This window comes from Malaclemys terrapin, chromosome 11 (assembly GCF_027887155.1).
Source record: "Malaclemys terrapin pileata isolate rMalTer1 chromosome 11, rMalTer1.hap1, whole genome shotgun sequence".
NCBI lineage: Eukaryota > Metazoa > Chordata > Testudines > Emydidae > Malaclemys > Malaclemys terrapin.
In genome coordinates, this window is record NC_071515.1 from 61,108,930 (window position 1) to 61,124,471 (window position 15,542).

The window sequence follows — 15,542 nt, forward strand, 5'->3', positions numbered from 1 at the left end:
TAAAAAGGTTTTCACTGCTTTGCTGTACAGTATTACAACATTGACATTGAAATAATAGGAATCCATACCATATGGTCTAAAAAAATGATTAGGTACCAAAAAGAGGACAGCAGTCAACAACTGGTATTACAGAAAGAAATGTAAGACTTCATTCTCTCCAATATACTCTAATACCTACCATTGGCATCAATAAGAGTTGCATATGCATATGAAGGTCCATAATTACGCTTAGATGAAAATAAAACTATTATATTACTGAACTTTCATTAGCTAAAGCAACATTGCTGGAAATATCAATATCTCAATTGGTATTGTGCCAAAATTCTTCACTGAGTTGCACCCATGATGTAATCAGTGAGAATACCAAGAGTTTAGGTTGGGATAGAGTTTGGCACATTCAGTCTAACAAAAGTAATACTATATTCTACAAGAATAATTTGTATCTACAGCAAAAAAAAATTTAATTGGAATTGTTAATATTACAAAGAAAGCAATATACTCTTCCATTTCCTGTAATGGACAAACAAAAATAAGTTGAGACTAGTATAACTCTGACAGACCCTGGTCGTCGGCAGGCAGGATCGAACGGGGGACCTCTAGAGCTTAGTGCATGAGCCTCTATCTCATGAGCTAAAAGCCAACTGGCTGTTAGCTAAGGCTGTAGAGCAGACAAATTTAGCTCTCTGTGTGTAAGTGGTCTCGGTGCCACTAGGTGGGACAGAACACCACACTCAGGAGATATGTGGGTTACACTAGCACAAAAAGGGAGCATTAAAAACAAAATTCATGTAAACATTCACAAATAGTAAAAGTATGCAAAATAGCCCAATTACATTGTTTACCCTCCTTGCAAAGCCAAAGTAAAAAACAAAAAGTGCATTAAAATGTGGGTTTAAAACTCAAAAACTAAGTGCCTTTGCATCGTGTTACCAGGCAGAACCTGTTTGCCAGCTTTCTACAAAACAAACCTATTTTAGATAAAATAAAAGATGAATGTGAAGATACCCTTACCTCAGCATAGCATTTTTCCCATCACTCCTTGTACACCTAACTTGCCTTGTCTGATAACCTATTTCTACATCCCATGGCTTGGAATAGTGGTGGGATTTATAACTGTGCAGTTTGAATGTGCTTCGTTCTGCAGAATCCGAACTGAAATCCAGCATAGTTCTTCCAATAAGACTAACTTCTTTAAGGTGAGGTAACCTGCATTTACTCCAAGGTCCAACTTGAAGACTGTAAGTGTATTCCTCTTCCCCAAGAGAACAAGAGATAGGGACATCACAGATTCTTGATTCAGTAAGATTTGGACAATTGGAACCACCATAGAGTGGAGGAGAGATAACAAAACGAGTTCTGTGTTGTAAACTCCTCACACAGTCTTTGCTGCACTCAGACCATTTGGAGAATTCTGATACAACACAATCCTGTGGACAAGGTATTAGACAAGCTTGTTCTACAGGTGGCTGTGGTATAAAATATTCACATATTTCACTGGCAACTATAGTTCTATTCAGTTTCTGAATACAATGTACGCTTCTGTGTTGTAGCCCATGCTGTGCAGTCACACAGTCTGTAGTCCTTGGTTTGATTTCACCATGAGCAAAAGGAACAAGCACACATATCTGCCATTCTGAAACTTTCCACTCAAAGAGTTCAAGGTGCCAGTCACATACTTGAAAGCAGCTCCTTTGGTTTTCAGGTTTGTCCCTCAGTTCACAGTTTGAATGGTGGGTTGTCCAACCTTCTACATGGACACACCACACGGCTCGACTCCGAATACCACCTGACCCGCAGTCACCTATACATCGCCCCCAATGACCTATGAAAGAAAGAAAACATTGAGCAAATGGTTAGAATGCCCTTCTAAAGGAAAAGTGAGATAATCCAGTTCAGAAAGACTAATTAGAATCCATTGCTGCCATTAATCCACACTAAAAACCTCCTCCTGAAGTCAATGAGAGTTCTGCTGTGGAATAATAGCAAGATCAAGCCTGAGAACAGTGTACAGTTTCAGTATAGCAGTAAATAATTATCATCTTGACCCTGCAGTATGCTGAATGCATCCTAAATGCCAGACTTGTCTCTCTGCCCATTGACATCACTGGGAGCTAACCCCTTTCAGAGCTTTGAGGAAAGAAGATGATCAGCCTTCATTTTTCTAAGCCTCATTAATATGGGAAACTTTCAAACAGTTTTCCATATTTACACAAATTCTCCCTAACATCCAAAATTATAGGCAGCCAATGACATTTCTGTAATAAAATGCATCCAAAAGCCTAAGGAAACACAAGCATTTCATTTCATTTGCACATAGTTTTTTCGGTGTAAAATAAATATAAATCTGATTAAAGGAATAGCAGTCTAAAAGAAAAAAATTCAAAAGTCAGGTTAGACAAAAGAATAAACATTCTTAATAGGGGCAATTAGTCAATGGAATGAACTACATGGTAAGGCAGGTGAATCATCAGAGATGTCAAAAACCAGGATAGATTAAAAAAAAAATCTAGAAAAATAAGATCCTGCTCTTTGCTCGAGGCTGAAGTGGAGGAACTGACTTTTCTAACCTTATGTACCATTGTATGTACTATAAGCCAGGTTTTGCAAGGTGCTTCATTTGGGAGCAGAGGATGTTCAACAGCTAACAGAAAATGATCAGCACCTCACAAGCATTGAACTTTAAATTACTCTGGAGAGAATACATTTTATATGTACTGCAACTGCAAGGTACCATAGCTGACACATGAAGCACATAGCCCAAAAGAAAACTTCTTATGAAATTTTGTAACTGCATATGTAAACACATCAGAATTGTTAAGCGTAGTTATGTGAATCTTATCTAATGATTACTTTTTTAAAAAAGACAAAATGTTGCTGTTTCAGCTTTGTTTCATAAAAAAAAATTATACGGAATAACTGATATCAAGTTTATACTGTATGAAATTACTGGCACCTGGGGGAAAAAGAAATCTGGACTGAATTTGCTATGCTAAAAAAAGAATACAGCCAACCTGACATGAGAGCTTAGTTATTAATATCATTCCTTACCTTAGAAAGTTTCCAATATCCAGTCACAACACTATTTCACTGGGCAATATATTATGAATATAATGTGCACTTGAAAATACACTGCAACTGTCCTAGAGTTTTAAGAGACCTGGCTGATGAACTTGCTGGACAGTTAATGGTGATTTTCAGTAACTCTTGGTGCACTTTTTAAAAAGGGTAAATGGGATGAACCAGATAATTATAGGCCTTTCAGACCTATGATCAATCCAGGGCAAGATGTTGAAGAGACAGACACAGGACTCGCTTAATAGAGAATGAAAGGAGAATAATGTACTTAGTGCAAATTAGCATGAGATTATGGAAAAATAGATCCTTCAAACAAAGGAAGATTTTTCTGATGAGATTACAAGTTTGGTTAATAAAGATAATAGTGTTGATGTAATATACTTAGAGTTCTGTAAGGCATTTTGACTTGGTATTGCATGATATTTTGATTAAAACAACCTAGAAAGAGATAAAATTAACATGGTTCATGTCACACTGTCAGGAGTGACTCACAACCATGTGTACTTACCTCAGGGCAGGCTACCAAATGCACCCCAAATGAGTGATATGTTCTATAATTAGATTTAACCAAGCCAGCAACCAATGTGAATACCTGGATCACTATAAAAGTCTTACCATGGAACAACAGACAGTCCCCTTAGACTTTCCAGTCTATCTTGCCAGCCAGGCAAACTGGACTTAGTGATAAATGGCCACTTACACCAAAAATCACAACATAGAATGCTTCCAATCCCAAGGAATTAGTCACTTACTTCAGATCAATTGGTGCCCTAGATCCTACACCAAAGACAAGGCCTGCAGCCAACCCTGGAATAAACTATCCAAAGGTTTGTTAACTTTCTTATTTCTTTTTCCTAGTTATTTACGGGCTAAAGCAAGCAAACACACACAAATGAGCTGCAATCTAAATCTTAAACGTGACAGAGTTGTAGTGATCTGTCAGTTCAAAGGGTCTTTCAGGGAGGACCCAGGAGGTAGCCCCTGGGGATCTCTGACTTCAGTTTGGTGTCTCTGGCCCTGTGAGAGTCCAAACAGCCAACATATGAAATATTATCCTGGGTCTGTGTTTTATTTCCTTCATTCAGCCTCCATGCCCACAGGACGAGCTTTCTTGCACATAGGATTGGTTAATGGAAATGCTTTGTATTGTGATATTCCTTGATAGACCATCTGATTTTGATAGTTCTTCTGGACCGGGGCGGTGGGGAAGGGGGAAAACACACTTCCCATCTGGATTCACAAGTTTAGAGCAAACATTTTCAAAGTTATAAAGCAAACCTTACATATTTCCTTATAGCATGGAATACAGACATTACAAATAAGATTAATGCATGCAGCAACCAGGAGCGGTACCAGGGTTTTTGCCGCCCTTGGCGGCGGGGGTCCTTCCGCTCCGCGTCTTCGAGGCACTTCAGCGGCGGGTCCCGGAGTGAGTGAAGGACCTGCTGCCGAATTTCCGCCGAAGACCCGGAGTGGAAGGACCCCCCGCCACCAAATTTCCGCCGAGGGCGGCAAAATGCCGCCCCCCAAATCTTGCCGCCCTAGGCGACCGCCAAGGGTCGCCTAGTGGAAGCGCCGGCTCTGGCAGCAACTTACAAACATTCTAGAGAGTCTAAACACCAAATACATTCTTATGAGAATGACACACTAACATAATTGAATGGTCTGGTCTCCAGCCATGAGTTTGTCAGTTCTTAGCTAATGCCTGCAGCCTTGGCAAGAGCTGACGACATCTGGCCTGCCAGCACCACAAGCCCACATTACAAACTGGCTAATTGATAAGTCTCAAACTGTAATTGTAAAGGGAGGGAAATAGTCACCAAGCAGGTGTGTTTTCAGCAGGGATTAGTTCTTGGCCCTATACTATTTAGCATTATCAATGATCTGGAAGAAAACATAAAAAACAACACAAATAGAGTTTGCAGATGACACAAAAAAATGGGTGAGTGGTACGTAATGAAGAGAACAGGTCACGGATTCCAAGGAATCTGGATAGCTTGGTAAACTGTAAGCAAGCAAGCAACATGCATTTTAATACAGCTAAATGTATACATCTAGGAACAAATAATGTGTCTAGGGTGACCAGATAGCAAGTGTGAAAATCGCAACAGGGGGTGGGGGATAATAGGTGCCTATATCAGACAAAGCCTCAAATATCGGGACTGTCCCTATAAAATTGGGACATCTGGTCACTCTATATGTAAGATCATAATTACAGAATGAGAGACTCTATCCTGGGAAGCAGTGAATCTGAAAAGTTTGGGGAGCATGGTGGATAATCTGGCAAACATGAGCTCTCAGTGTAACAGTGTGTCCGAAAGAGCTGACAGGATCCTAGGATGCATAAACAGCCATGGGAATCTTGAGTAGGAGAAGAGAGGTTATGTTACCTCTATTTGGCTGTGGTTCGCCTGCTGCTGGAATCCTGTGTCAGTTTTGGTGCCCACCATTTAAAAGAAGGATATTGATAAACTGAAAACGATTGATAGAAGAGCCATGAGAATGATTAAAGGATTAGAAAACATACAGCATAGCAATAGAATCAAGGAGCTTACTCTATTTAGCTTAACAAAGAAAAGGTTAAGGGGTGACTTGACTACAGTTTATTAAATAATTGTTATCCATGTAGATACTTATAATGGGCTTTTCAATCTAATAATCTAATTTTTTCAAACCCATCAGAAAAAGGGTATAACACAAGCCAATGGTTGGAAGTTGAAACTAGACAAATTCAGAATACAAAGAAGACATTTTTTTAAACAGTGACAGTAATTAACCTTTGGAACAATTTACCGAGGGTTTTGGTGGATTCTCCATTACTGACAGCTTTTAAATCAAGATTGGATAGTCTTCTAAAAGATATGCTCTAGGAGTTCTTTTGTGGAAGTTTTATGTCCTGTGTTATACAGGAGGTCAGACTAGATAACAGAGTGGTCCCTTCTGGCCTTAGAATCTATCAATCTATTCCTATAGGATTTTTTAGAGCCAGAAGATGACTTGCGATAATAGATGGATTTATAATAATACATGGAACTTCAGAATACTATGTTAATTTTTGTTTTATCAATGTTAAAATCTGTCATATGGTTACAAGTCTAAAAAACGAGACTTAAATGCAATTATATTATAATGTAATTCAATCAAAAATGCAAATGCACACTCAGCATAGCATTGCAAAGTAGGCTATTTTTCAACTTTTTTTTTTAAATAGAGATCATTAAGAAACTGCAAAAAAGGAAGCCTCATAAAACAGACTCAGGTGCAGGCAGTATTCCCTGAGTGAAGACCTATCTTGTGACGAGCTTTGTATTTCTGCTGATTACGCTTAGGTCTGGAGGCATAGTCCAGGCTCAGCTGCACAATCCTGACTAGCAGCCGAACACTGAAATCTATACTGAGAGCAAAACTCCTGATAAATTAATAGCCATTTTGTCTGAGCACGAAGTAGAGGCACATATCTGAGCTGAACAGAGGATTAGGAGAGAACACAATACATTCCACATTCTGTCCCTAAACATTATTGCTACCCCTTCTCCCCAGAGCTAAAGCAAGTTGCTCTGATGCAAATCCTGCCAAGACTATGGTTTCCTCTAATAGGTAAGTACTTGGGGGGCGGGGGACGTGAGATGGAACTGCTTGTTAACTTCCTAGTGCTAGCATGCAAACTTCTTGTAGGTGTGAAAGTTATAATGTTTCATAAATATAATATTTAACTATTTGTGCCCTGACTTAAGTAAAATTATTAAAATGCTAGCTTTAGTAAACCTCACAAGATACTTGTATTGCATTATGAAAATATAGAACACTAAGCATTGTAATACAGATAAGCATGTAATTTCTGACATCTTAGATCAAAGGAAAGGTTTTAGGTTTGAGGTTTTTTTGGGTTCCCTGTACCCTCAGACCTCAATCCTTCTCCTTCCACTGTGCATAATCAGTAAAGATAATTCACCCCAAAGTCCCAGACAGTATTTGTCCTCTGTAGTACCAACAGCAGCCCATCTCCACCACCCAGCTTTTAAAAGCCAATTATACTTTTAACAAGGAATTAAATGCCCATGTGCTGATGGTGCCTCCTGCATATGGATCTAAGGAGAATGATCCCAAGCATGTTGCTACATGCGTATATATGGCTGTAGAAAAGACTGGAGCAGGCAAGCTTGTGGACAAGTGCAATCGTGTTTTCAAGTTAACCACAAATTGCTAAAACAAAATTAAATTTTACTTGTGGCAAAATTGTGTTCCTAGTCGAAACATGTTAGCGTGTTTTTAACATATTTTCACAGTGTAGACAATTGGCAATTTCAGCAAAGAGGTAAAAAAAAAATCAGATACAACTAGACCAGCTGTTCTCAAACTGTGGTTTGGGACCCCAAAGTGGGTCATGACTTTGTTTTAATGGGGTCGCCAGGGCTGGGTAAGACATGCTGGGGCTCAGGCTTCAACCCCACTGCCCAGAGCTGAAGCCGAAGCCTCAGGGATTCAGCCCTGGGTGACAGGGCTCAGGTTACAGCCCCCCTGACTGGGACTGAAGCCCTTGGGCTTCAGCTTTGACCCCTTCCCAGTTCAGGGCAGTAGGGCTCGGGCTTTGGCTCCCTGACCCGGGGCAATGAGAATCAAGCAGACTCAGGCTTCAATCCCCCCTCCTGAAGTCATGGAGTAATTTTTGTTGCCATTGGGGGGTTGCGGTGCAGTGAAGTTTGAGAACTCCTGGGCTAGACCCCCAGTCCCCACCCAGTTCAAGTTTAGGTACACTGATGGGGCAATGCGGGAAAGCATTTTGCCACTGCCCCACTATTCCTGCTTTATGGATAGCTAGAGGAACTCTGCAGAGCTACAATTTGACATAATTTATAAGCAAAAATGTAAATATATTAAATATTGTAAATTACACTAAAACGTAAATATTTTTGTTCAAGAGAACAAAGCATCACAACCCCTTACTTTTAGGTGCCTTGCCACCCCGGGGAAACCACAACCCCCACGTTAGAGGCCTAGGCTCCATATATAATGCCTGGAGACAATTAGATGCCTAAGAATGGGATCTACAAAAGGCATCACATTGAGTGGGGAGCCAGCTAATCTAGCCAGTAGGAAATGCTGAAGAGATGGCTATTGACTAAGCCCTGCCTCTCACGGGGAGTTAGGCACCTAACTCTGGGCCGGGGAGAGGTGCCTATCTTTGCTTGGGATTCTCAGCCAGAAACCTGACATTCAGCTTCCTGAAATTAGGTTGCAAAGTTGTTTCTGGCAAAAACACACACACAAGGGAGGTGCACCATCCTTACAACTTCTAGCCCAGTCTCTAGGGCATTCATCTGGGATGTGGGAGACCCAGGTTACAGTGAATATATAACTACTGATACCCAATGGAAGGGCTCTAATAGCAGTGAGAGAGCATTGTCCCAGAATATACCATAGCCCAGGGATTAGACTCACCTCTGTGGGGGAGGGGGAGAGATCCAATTTCAAATACCTTTGCAACAGCAAGCTAAGGGAGGAATGGAATCCAGGTCTCCTGCATGCTCTAACCCTAATCTCTGGGAAGTTACCTTTGCCTCCTCCTCCCCCCATTTTGTGGGGGGTTAGGTGTGCTCTGAGCAAGACCCAAAAGCAAGATAGGTGGGGAATGCCTAGTTTGAGGATCCTGTTGTGACTTAGGCATGAGCTAGGTGCCTGGGCACCTAGGCAGAGGTGGCTGCGTGCATGTTCACTGACAGAAACTTAGGCAAATCGGAAATGTTAACCATGGAAATTTAGATGGCTACAGAGTTAGGCAGCAGGTAAGTGGGGATTTTGAAAGTCTCTGGGTGAAGATGTGGGGAGGGAGAGAGAGGAGAGAACAGGTTATGTCATGGTAAGGGTTTACCAAATCAGGACAAGGACATGGATGAGGTACTTCTAGAACAAACAAATGTCCAACACACGGGACCTGGTAGTGTAATGGAGGACTTTAACTACCCAGACATCTGTTAGAAAAGCAATATGGCAAAACATGAAACATGCAATAAGTTCTTGTAATGTATTGGGGACAACTTTTTATTTCAGAAAGTGGAGGAAGTACCATGGGGACAGCTATTTTAGACTTGATTCTGATCAACAGGAAAGAATTGGTTGCAAATCTGAAGATGGAAGGCAATTTGGCTCAAAGTGACTATGAAAGGATAGATTTTGTGATTCTAAAGAAAGGAAGGAAAAGAGTAGCAGAATAAGAGCAACAAACTTCAAAAGAGCAGACTTTAACAAGCTCAGAGAACTGGTAGGAAAGGTCCAATAGAAAGAAAATCTAAGGGATAAAAGAGAACTGGGAGGTTCTCAATGAGAAAATATTAAAGGGGCAACAGCAAAGTATCCCAATACAAAGGAAAGATAGGAAGACTAGCAAGAGGCCAATATGGCTCCATCATGAGCCCTTTAATCACCTGAAAAATCAAAAAGCAATCCTAGAAAAAGTGGAAACATGAACATATTGCTAAGGATGAGTACAAAAGAATAGTGCAAGTAACTAGGGACAAAATCAGAAATGCAAAGGTACAAAATGAGTTACACCTAGCAAGGAACATAAAAGGCAATAAGAAAAGGTTCTTTAAATGTATTAAGTTAGGAGCAAGAGAAAGACATAGGAAAGCAAAAGTCCTCTACTTAGTGGGAAGGAGAGCTAATAACAGATAACGTCAGGAAGACTGAGGTGTTTAATGCCTATTTTGCTTTAGTCTTCACAAAAAAAAAGAATTGTGACCAGATACTTAGCACAATTAACATTAACCACACAAAGGAAAGAATGCAACCAGAATAGGAAAAGAACAGGTTGCAGAATATTTAGATAAACATTTAGATGAGTTCAAGTTGACAATTTCAGAACAGTTAGCAATTATCTCTGAAAATTTATGGAGGATGGGTGAGGGCCCAGAGGACTGGAGAAGGGCAAACATTGTACCTATCTTTAAAAAGGGAACAAAGAGGACCTAGAGAATTATAGACAAGCCAGCCTAATGTAGATACCTGGAAAGATACTGGAAAAAATTATTAAATGATCTATTTGTAGGCACCTAGAGGATAAGGTGATAAGTAAGGCTGCGTGTCTGTCACAGAGGTCACATAAGTCACGGATTCCGTGACTTTTGCAGTGGCCTGCATGGCTGGCTCTGGGGCTGCCTCAGCAGATCAGGCAGCCCCTGGGCCAGCAGCACCAGCCACTGCTGGAGCAGTTTGGGTGTAGGAGGGGGCTCAGGTGGTTGGAGTGCGGGGTGGTGCTTACCTTGGGGAGGAGGGGGTTCCACGTGCTGCCCGCGCTTGCAGGCGCAGCTCCCACTGACTCCAGTTCCCAGCCAATCGGAGCTGCAGAGCCGGAGCTCATGGCGGGGGCAAAGCGCAGAGCCCCCCTGGCCTTCACTCCCCCAGAAGCTGCAGGGACACATGGAGCTGGGTATTGAGCCTGCCAGCCCCGTCAACCCGCCCCCCCCCCCCCCCCCCAGCACCAGCAGGGGTCCCAGGCTGCTGCCCGGTCCCCCACCCCCAGCACCAGCAGGGTTCCCGGGCCGCACGCCAATGGCGCACACCAGCACCAGCGGGGATCCCAGACCACCCCCCCCAGCACCCATGGCACCTTCGGACCGCCTCCTTAGAGAACCCCGGCCTCCCGGTCCAAGTTTTAGTTAGGAGTATATAGTACAAGTCACGGACAAGTCACGGGCTGTGAATTTTTGTTTACTGCCCATGACCGGTCCATGACTTTTACTAAAAATACCTATGATTAAAACATAGCCTTAGTGATAAGTAATAGCCAACTTAAGAAAAAAATCATGCCAAACCAAATCTAATTTCCTTCTTTGCCAGGATTATTGGCCTACTGGATGGGGTGACGCTGTAGACATGATGTTTTTATTTCAGTAAGGTTTTTTTTACATAGTCCCATGTGACAGTCTCATAAGCAAACCAGAGAAATGTGGTCTAGATTAAATTACTGTAAAGTGGATGCAAAATTGGCTGAAAGACAGTACATAAACAGTAGTTATCAATAGCCTGCTGTCAAACTGGGGGGATCTGTCTAGTGGGATCCCGTAGGGTTCTGTCCTGGATCCAATACTATTCAATCAGTGGCGGCTCCAGGCACCAGCGCTCTAAGCGTGTGCCTGTGGCGGCAAGCCGCGGGGGGTGCCCTGCCGGTCCCTGCGAGGGCGGCAGTCAGGCAGCCTTCAGCAGCATGCCTGTGGGAGGTCCGCTGGTCCCGTGGCTTCGGCGTACCCGCCGCCGAACCTCCCACAGGCATGCCAGTGAATCTGCGGGACTGGGGACCTCCCGCTGGCACACCGCCGAAGGCAGTCTGCCTGCCGTGCTTGGGGGGGCAAAAAAGCTAGAGCCGTCTCTGTATTCAATAATTTCATTAATGACTTGGATAATGGAGAGGAGAGTATGCCCATAAAACTTGCAGCTGACACCAACCTTAAAGGGGATTGCTAGCTCTTTGGAGGAAAGGATTTGGGGGCTATAGTGGATCACAAATGGAATGTTAGTCAACAATGGGATCCAGTTGCTAAAAAGCTAACATTCTGGAGTCAGTAACAAGAATGTCATATATAAGGCATGGGAGGTAATTTTCCCCCTCTACTCAACACTGGAGAATCCTCAGCTGGAATACTGAGGACCACAATTTTAGAAAGGCTTGGAAAAAATGGACAGGGTCCAGAGGAGAGCAACAAGTATAAAAGGTTTAAAAAACCTGGCCAAGGAGGAAAGGTTAAAAAAGCTGGTTACGTTTGGTTTTGAGAAAAGAAGACGGAGTGGCGGACCTGATAACAGTCTTCAAATGTTAAGGGCTGGTATAAAGACAAGAGGGGCTTAATTTGCAGCAAGAAAGATTTAGGTTAGATATTAGGAAAATCTTTCTAACTATAAAAGGATAGTTAAGCACTGGAATAGGCTTTAAGGGAGGTTATGAAATCTCTATCATTGGAGATTTTTAAGAACAGGTTGGACAAACATCTGTCAGGGATGATCTAGTGTAGCTGATCCTCTCTCAGTCCAGGGGGCTGGACGGATGACCTCTCGAGATCCCTTCCAGGCATATATTTCTATGATTCTAAATATTGGATTTAAGTGCCAGGCACCTAAGTCTTTTTAAGGATGTAGCCCTTAGAAAACTAAGTCTTCTTTTCAAGAGTGACAAATACTTCAGAGACTAATTCCCATTGACTTCCAATGGCACTTAGGCACCTAAGTCACTTTTGGAAAAGGGACTAAGGCACTTCTGAAAATTTTACTCCTTCTGCCTGTATTTTCCACAATTAGATTCAGTTGTTGAACAGAGGCACATAAATATTCTGAATAGGAAAAAGCTGCATTAAACTATGTGATAAAGTTAAAATATGGCATATATTTCTAAGAGAACTATATAAGCATATGCTAACAGATGACAAATAGCTTTTAAAGAGGATTTTTTAAATCAAATCACATATAATGATCCACTGGCACTTTAAATATACATTCTTGAAATTTCTTGTAAAATATTCCACACCAAATCCCAAAAATTATCTAAATATAAAACAAACCAACTGAAGAGTTAGATGCTGCCCTCATTTTAACAGTAATAGGCAGTCATATAATTTAAGTATTATTGCATTGAATAGATTTATGAAATGTTGATCATTGAGGTGTAATTACTAAAATAATAATAAGAAGAACGCAGCTTTTTGATGACTTGATTATATTATCATATAGCAGTTTTATATGCCTAAGCAGTTTTAATAGATTCAATAAGATGTGTTTTGTTTAGTGCATATTTTTAAGCAGGTGTTAATTTATTAGCTCAAGTATAATATTCAGGCTTCAACTTAGTTCATCTTTTTAATTAAATTATTCATTTCACTGGATTAGTTTAAATGATACTCTGAAGCATATCACACCATCGCTGTAAGACTTTTCTTTGGGATGAAAGATTTTCAAAGTTTAATTAGTGTGATGTACACAGCAACGTTTACGGTTTTTAGAGCTATACATCAAAGTAGCCTAAAAAAACAGAAAGGAATGTTGGGTATAAAGGAGGGATGGCCAAAGTGCACTTGCCAAATCACATCATTAGAATGAGTTTACACAATACTGCAGAAGAATTGTTCTTCTCTGTAGTTTTTTGCTCAACAGCTAATCCATAAAATAGCTGCAACTTGAACAACAATCACCCTGACTGGATAGAACGAGAAGAAGCCTGAGCACAAGTTGAGATAGTACAATTTTACATCAAATGCGAATTTAGGATAAAGAATTACTAAAAAAGACAGTCAAGCAAGACACAGCAGTAATGAGACTGTCACTGACCACAGCCTCCAATTGCAATGATTCTGTGGTACACATGCCAGAAAATTTGCTTTATGCCAGAGATGGGGGGGAGGAAGCTAAGTAAGTGTAAGAAAATCAGATGCAGGACTCATTAATATGGATTCGCTGCACCTCCTGATAATCTCTTTTTGGACACGAGAGTAAACTAATCCACAACGCTTCATTGCTCAACCAAATTTCCTGCTGTATAGCTTAATGAAGTGGAAGGATGCAGATATTTGCACTCAATAGTGTGCTCTGTAGTTAGTAGTTAATTATTTTTAGGCGCTTTCTCCATAAATAAATTTAATATCAACTAGAAGTATTGAAGAATATGAATACTAATAAACGTTATTAGAAACCCCATAAAATGATGACACCAAAAAGGAAGCATTCTGGAATGATATGTTAGTTGTCCTGGCCTTAGTTAGAAGGCCACCCACAATTAAAGCTAAAGAACAAATAAAGTGAACTTTATGTGAGAGAAATCAGCCTATGAAAAGTGGGAAATCTCCATCCATTGCTACATAATGAAAAAACAGTTTACAGTTTAACAGTTTAAGCAAAGAAATTATTTTCTTACATAGCAATTTATACTAGCAATAAAGGAGATCAAAGTGGTCCTTTATACCGTAGTTGAACGTCCATGGATTATATTGGCAAGAGGGGCTCAACTCAGATAACTAATTTGCTTATTAACTTCTAGTCTGACTGATTTTCATTGTAGGTAAATAATTCAATTTCTCATCATAGCTGTCAGCAAAAGAAGTATAAGTCTCAACAAGCAACATATAGATGCCATACTGGGATAGTCCATGTATACAAGGCCTTTTCCTACCAAACAACACCCTTAATATATAAATTGTAGAGTAAACAATATTACATACCCAGCCAGAAAACTAATGGGAGGTAAAGCAATAAAGAAAGAAGCTGAGAACAAGATGAAAAGAGGTAAGCAAAATTCCCACAAGAGACACTTGAGAGTCAACAAATGATTCCTTTATATAAGGGAAATTCACAGAAATGAAACTCAGCAACAACAAGAAATGATAAATGCTCTAGGGAAATATGTAATTGGTGTATGTGTTACATTAAGTTAATCATATTCAGAAAGGCTGCGTACAGGGCCGGCTCCAGGCACCAGCGTAGCAAGCAGGTGCCTGGGGCAGCCAATGAAGAGGGGGGTGGCGCGTCTGGCGGCAATTCGGCGGCGGGGCCGTCACTCCCTCTCGAAGCGAAGGACCTGCCGCCAAATTGCCATCGTGGAATGAAGCGGCGGTAGAGCTGCCACCGATCACGACTTTTTTTTTTTGCGCTACTTGGGGAGGCAAAAACGCTACAGCCGGCCCTGGCTGTGTAAGACCTCAAGGTCTAGAATGCAGGCCTGCAGCACTACCAGGCAGCAGACATATCCAGAATGCCACCCAGCAACAACTGTAAGCAGTTTCAGCTCCACTTCCCCTGACCCGCTGTGGAAACAGACCATAGGAAGTTCCATCACAGGGGTTTGACAGACAGCAGCCTTATACCTCTTAATTGGCTCCCTGCCTTATATAAACCTAAGGGGCATTCCAAGAAGCATCCAGGAAACAGTGCGGCTCTCCTGTAGTTGCCGTGACCATTCCTGCTCTTTGCTCTTGAATTCCTGACTTTGACCTCGACTTTACCACCTGACTCGCACTCGGTCTGGAATCTGACTACAAACTCCTCTGTTACTCCCAGCCTCAGGTTTGCTCCTGCTCTGGTCCTTGGCCTGGGCTGTCCTTATTGGGATCCTGACAGGCTGGATGGAATTTAGCTTTCTGAAGTATGAACTGGACCAATGTGGAGTCTAAGAGCAGGTCTACACTATGGGACTAAGGGCTTGTCTATACTTACGCGTTGGTTTGCCGGCAAGCAATCGAACTTCTGGGTTCGATTTATCGCATCTTGTCTGGACGCAATAAATCGAACCCAGAAGTGCTCCCCATCGACTCCGGTAATCCTGCTCGGCGTGAGGAGTACGTGGAGTCGACGGGGGAGCCTGCCTGCCGCGTCTGGACCACAGTAAGTTCGAACTAAGGTACGTTGACTTCAGCTACGTTATTCACGTAGCTGAAGTTGTGTACCTTAGTTCGAATTGGGGGGTTAGTGTAGACCAGGCCTAAGTCAAACGT

At 41.7% G+C, this 15,542-nt stretch overlaps 1 protein-coding gene across 1 annotated transcript in view; it reads right to left on the reverse strand.

The window, feature by feature from the left end:
• Positions 1–15,542, reverse strand: part of THSD7B (thrombospondin type 1 domain containing 7B) — a 509,128-nt gene that overhangs the window by 307,008 nt on the left and 186,578 nt on the right. Inside the window, exon 3 of the mRNA XM_054043281.1 lies at positions 1,012–1,822. Coding sequence (XP_053899256.1) covers positions 1,012–1,822 — 811 coding nt within the window. The remainder of the gene's footprint in view (positions 1–1,011; positions 1,823–15,542) is intronic.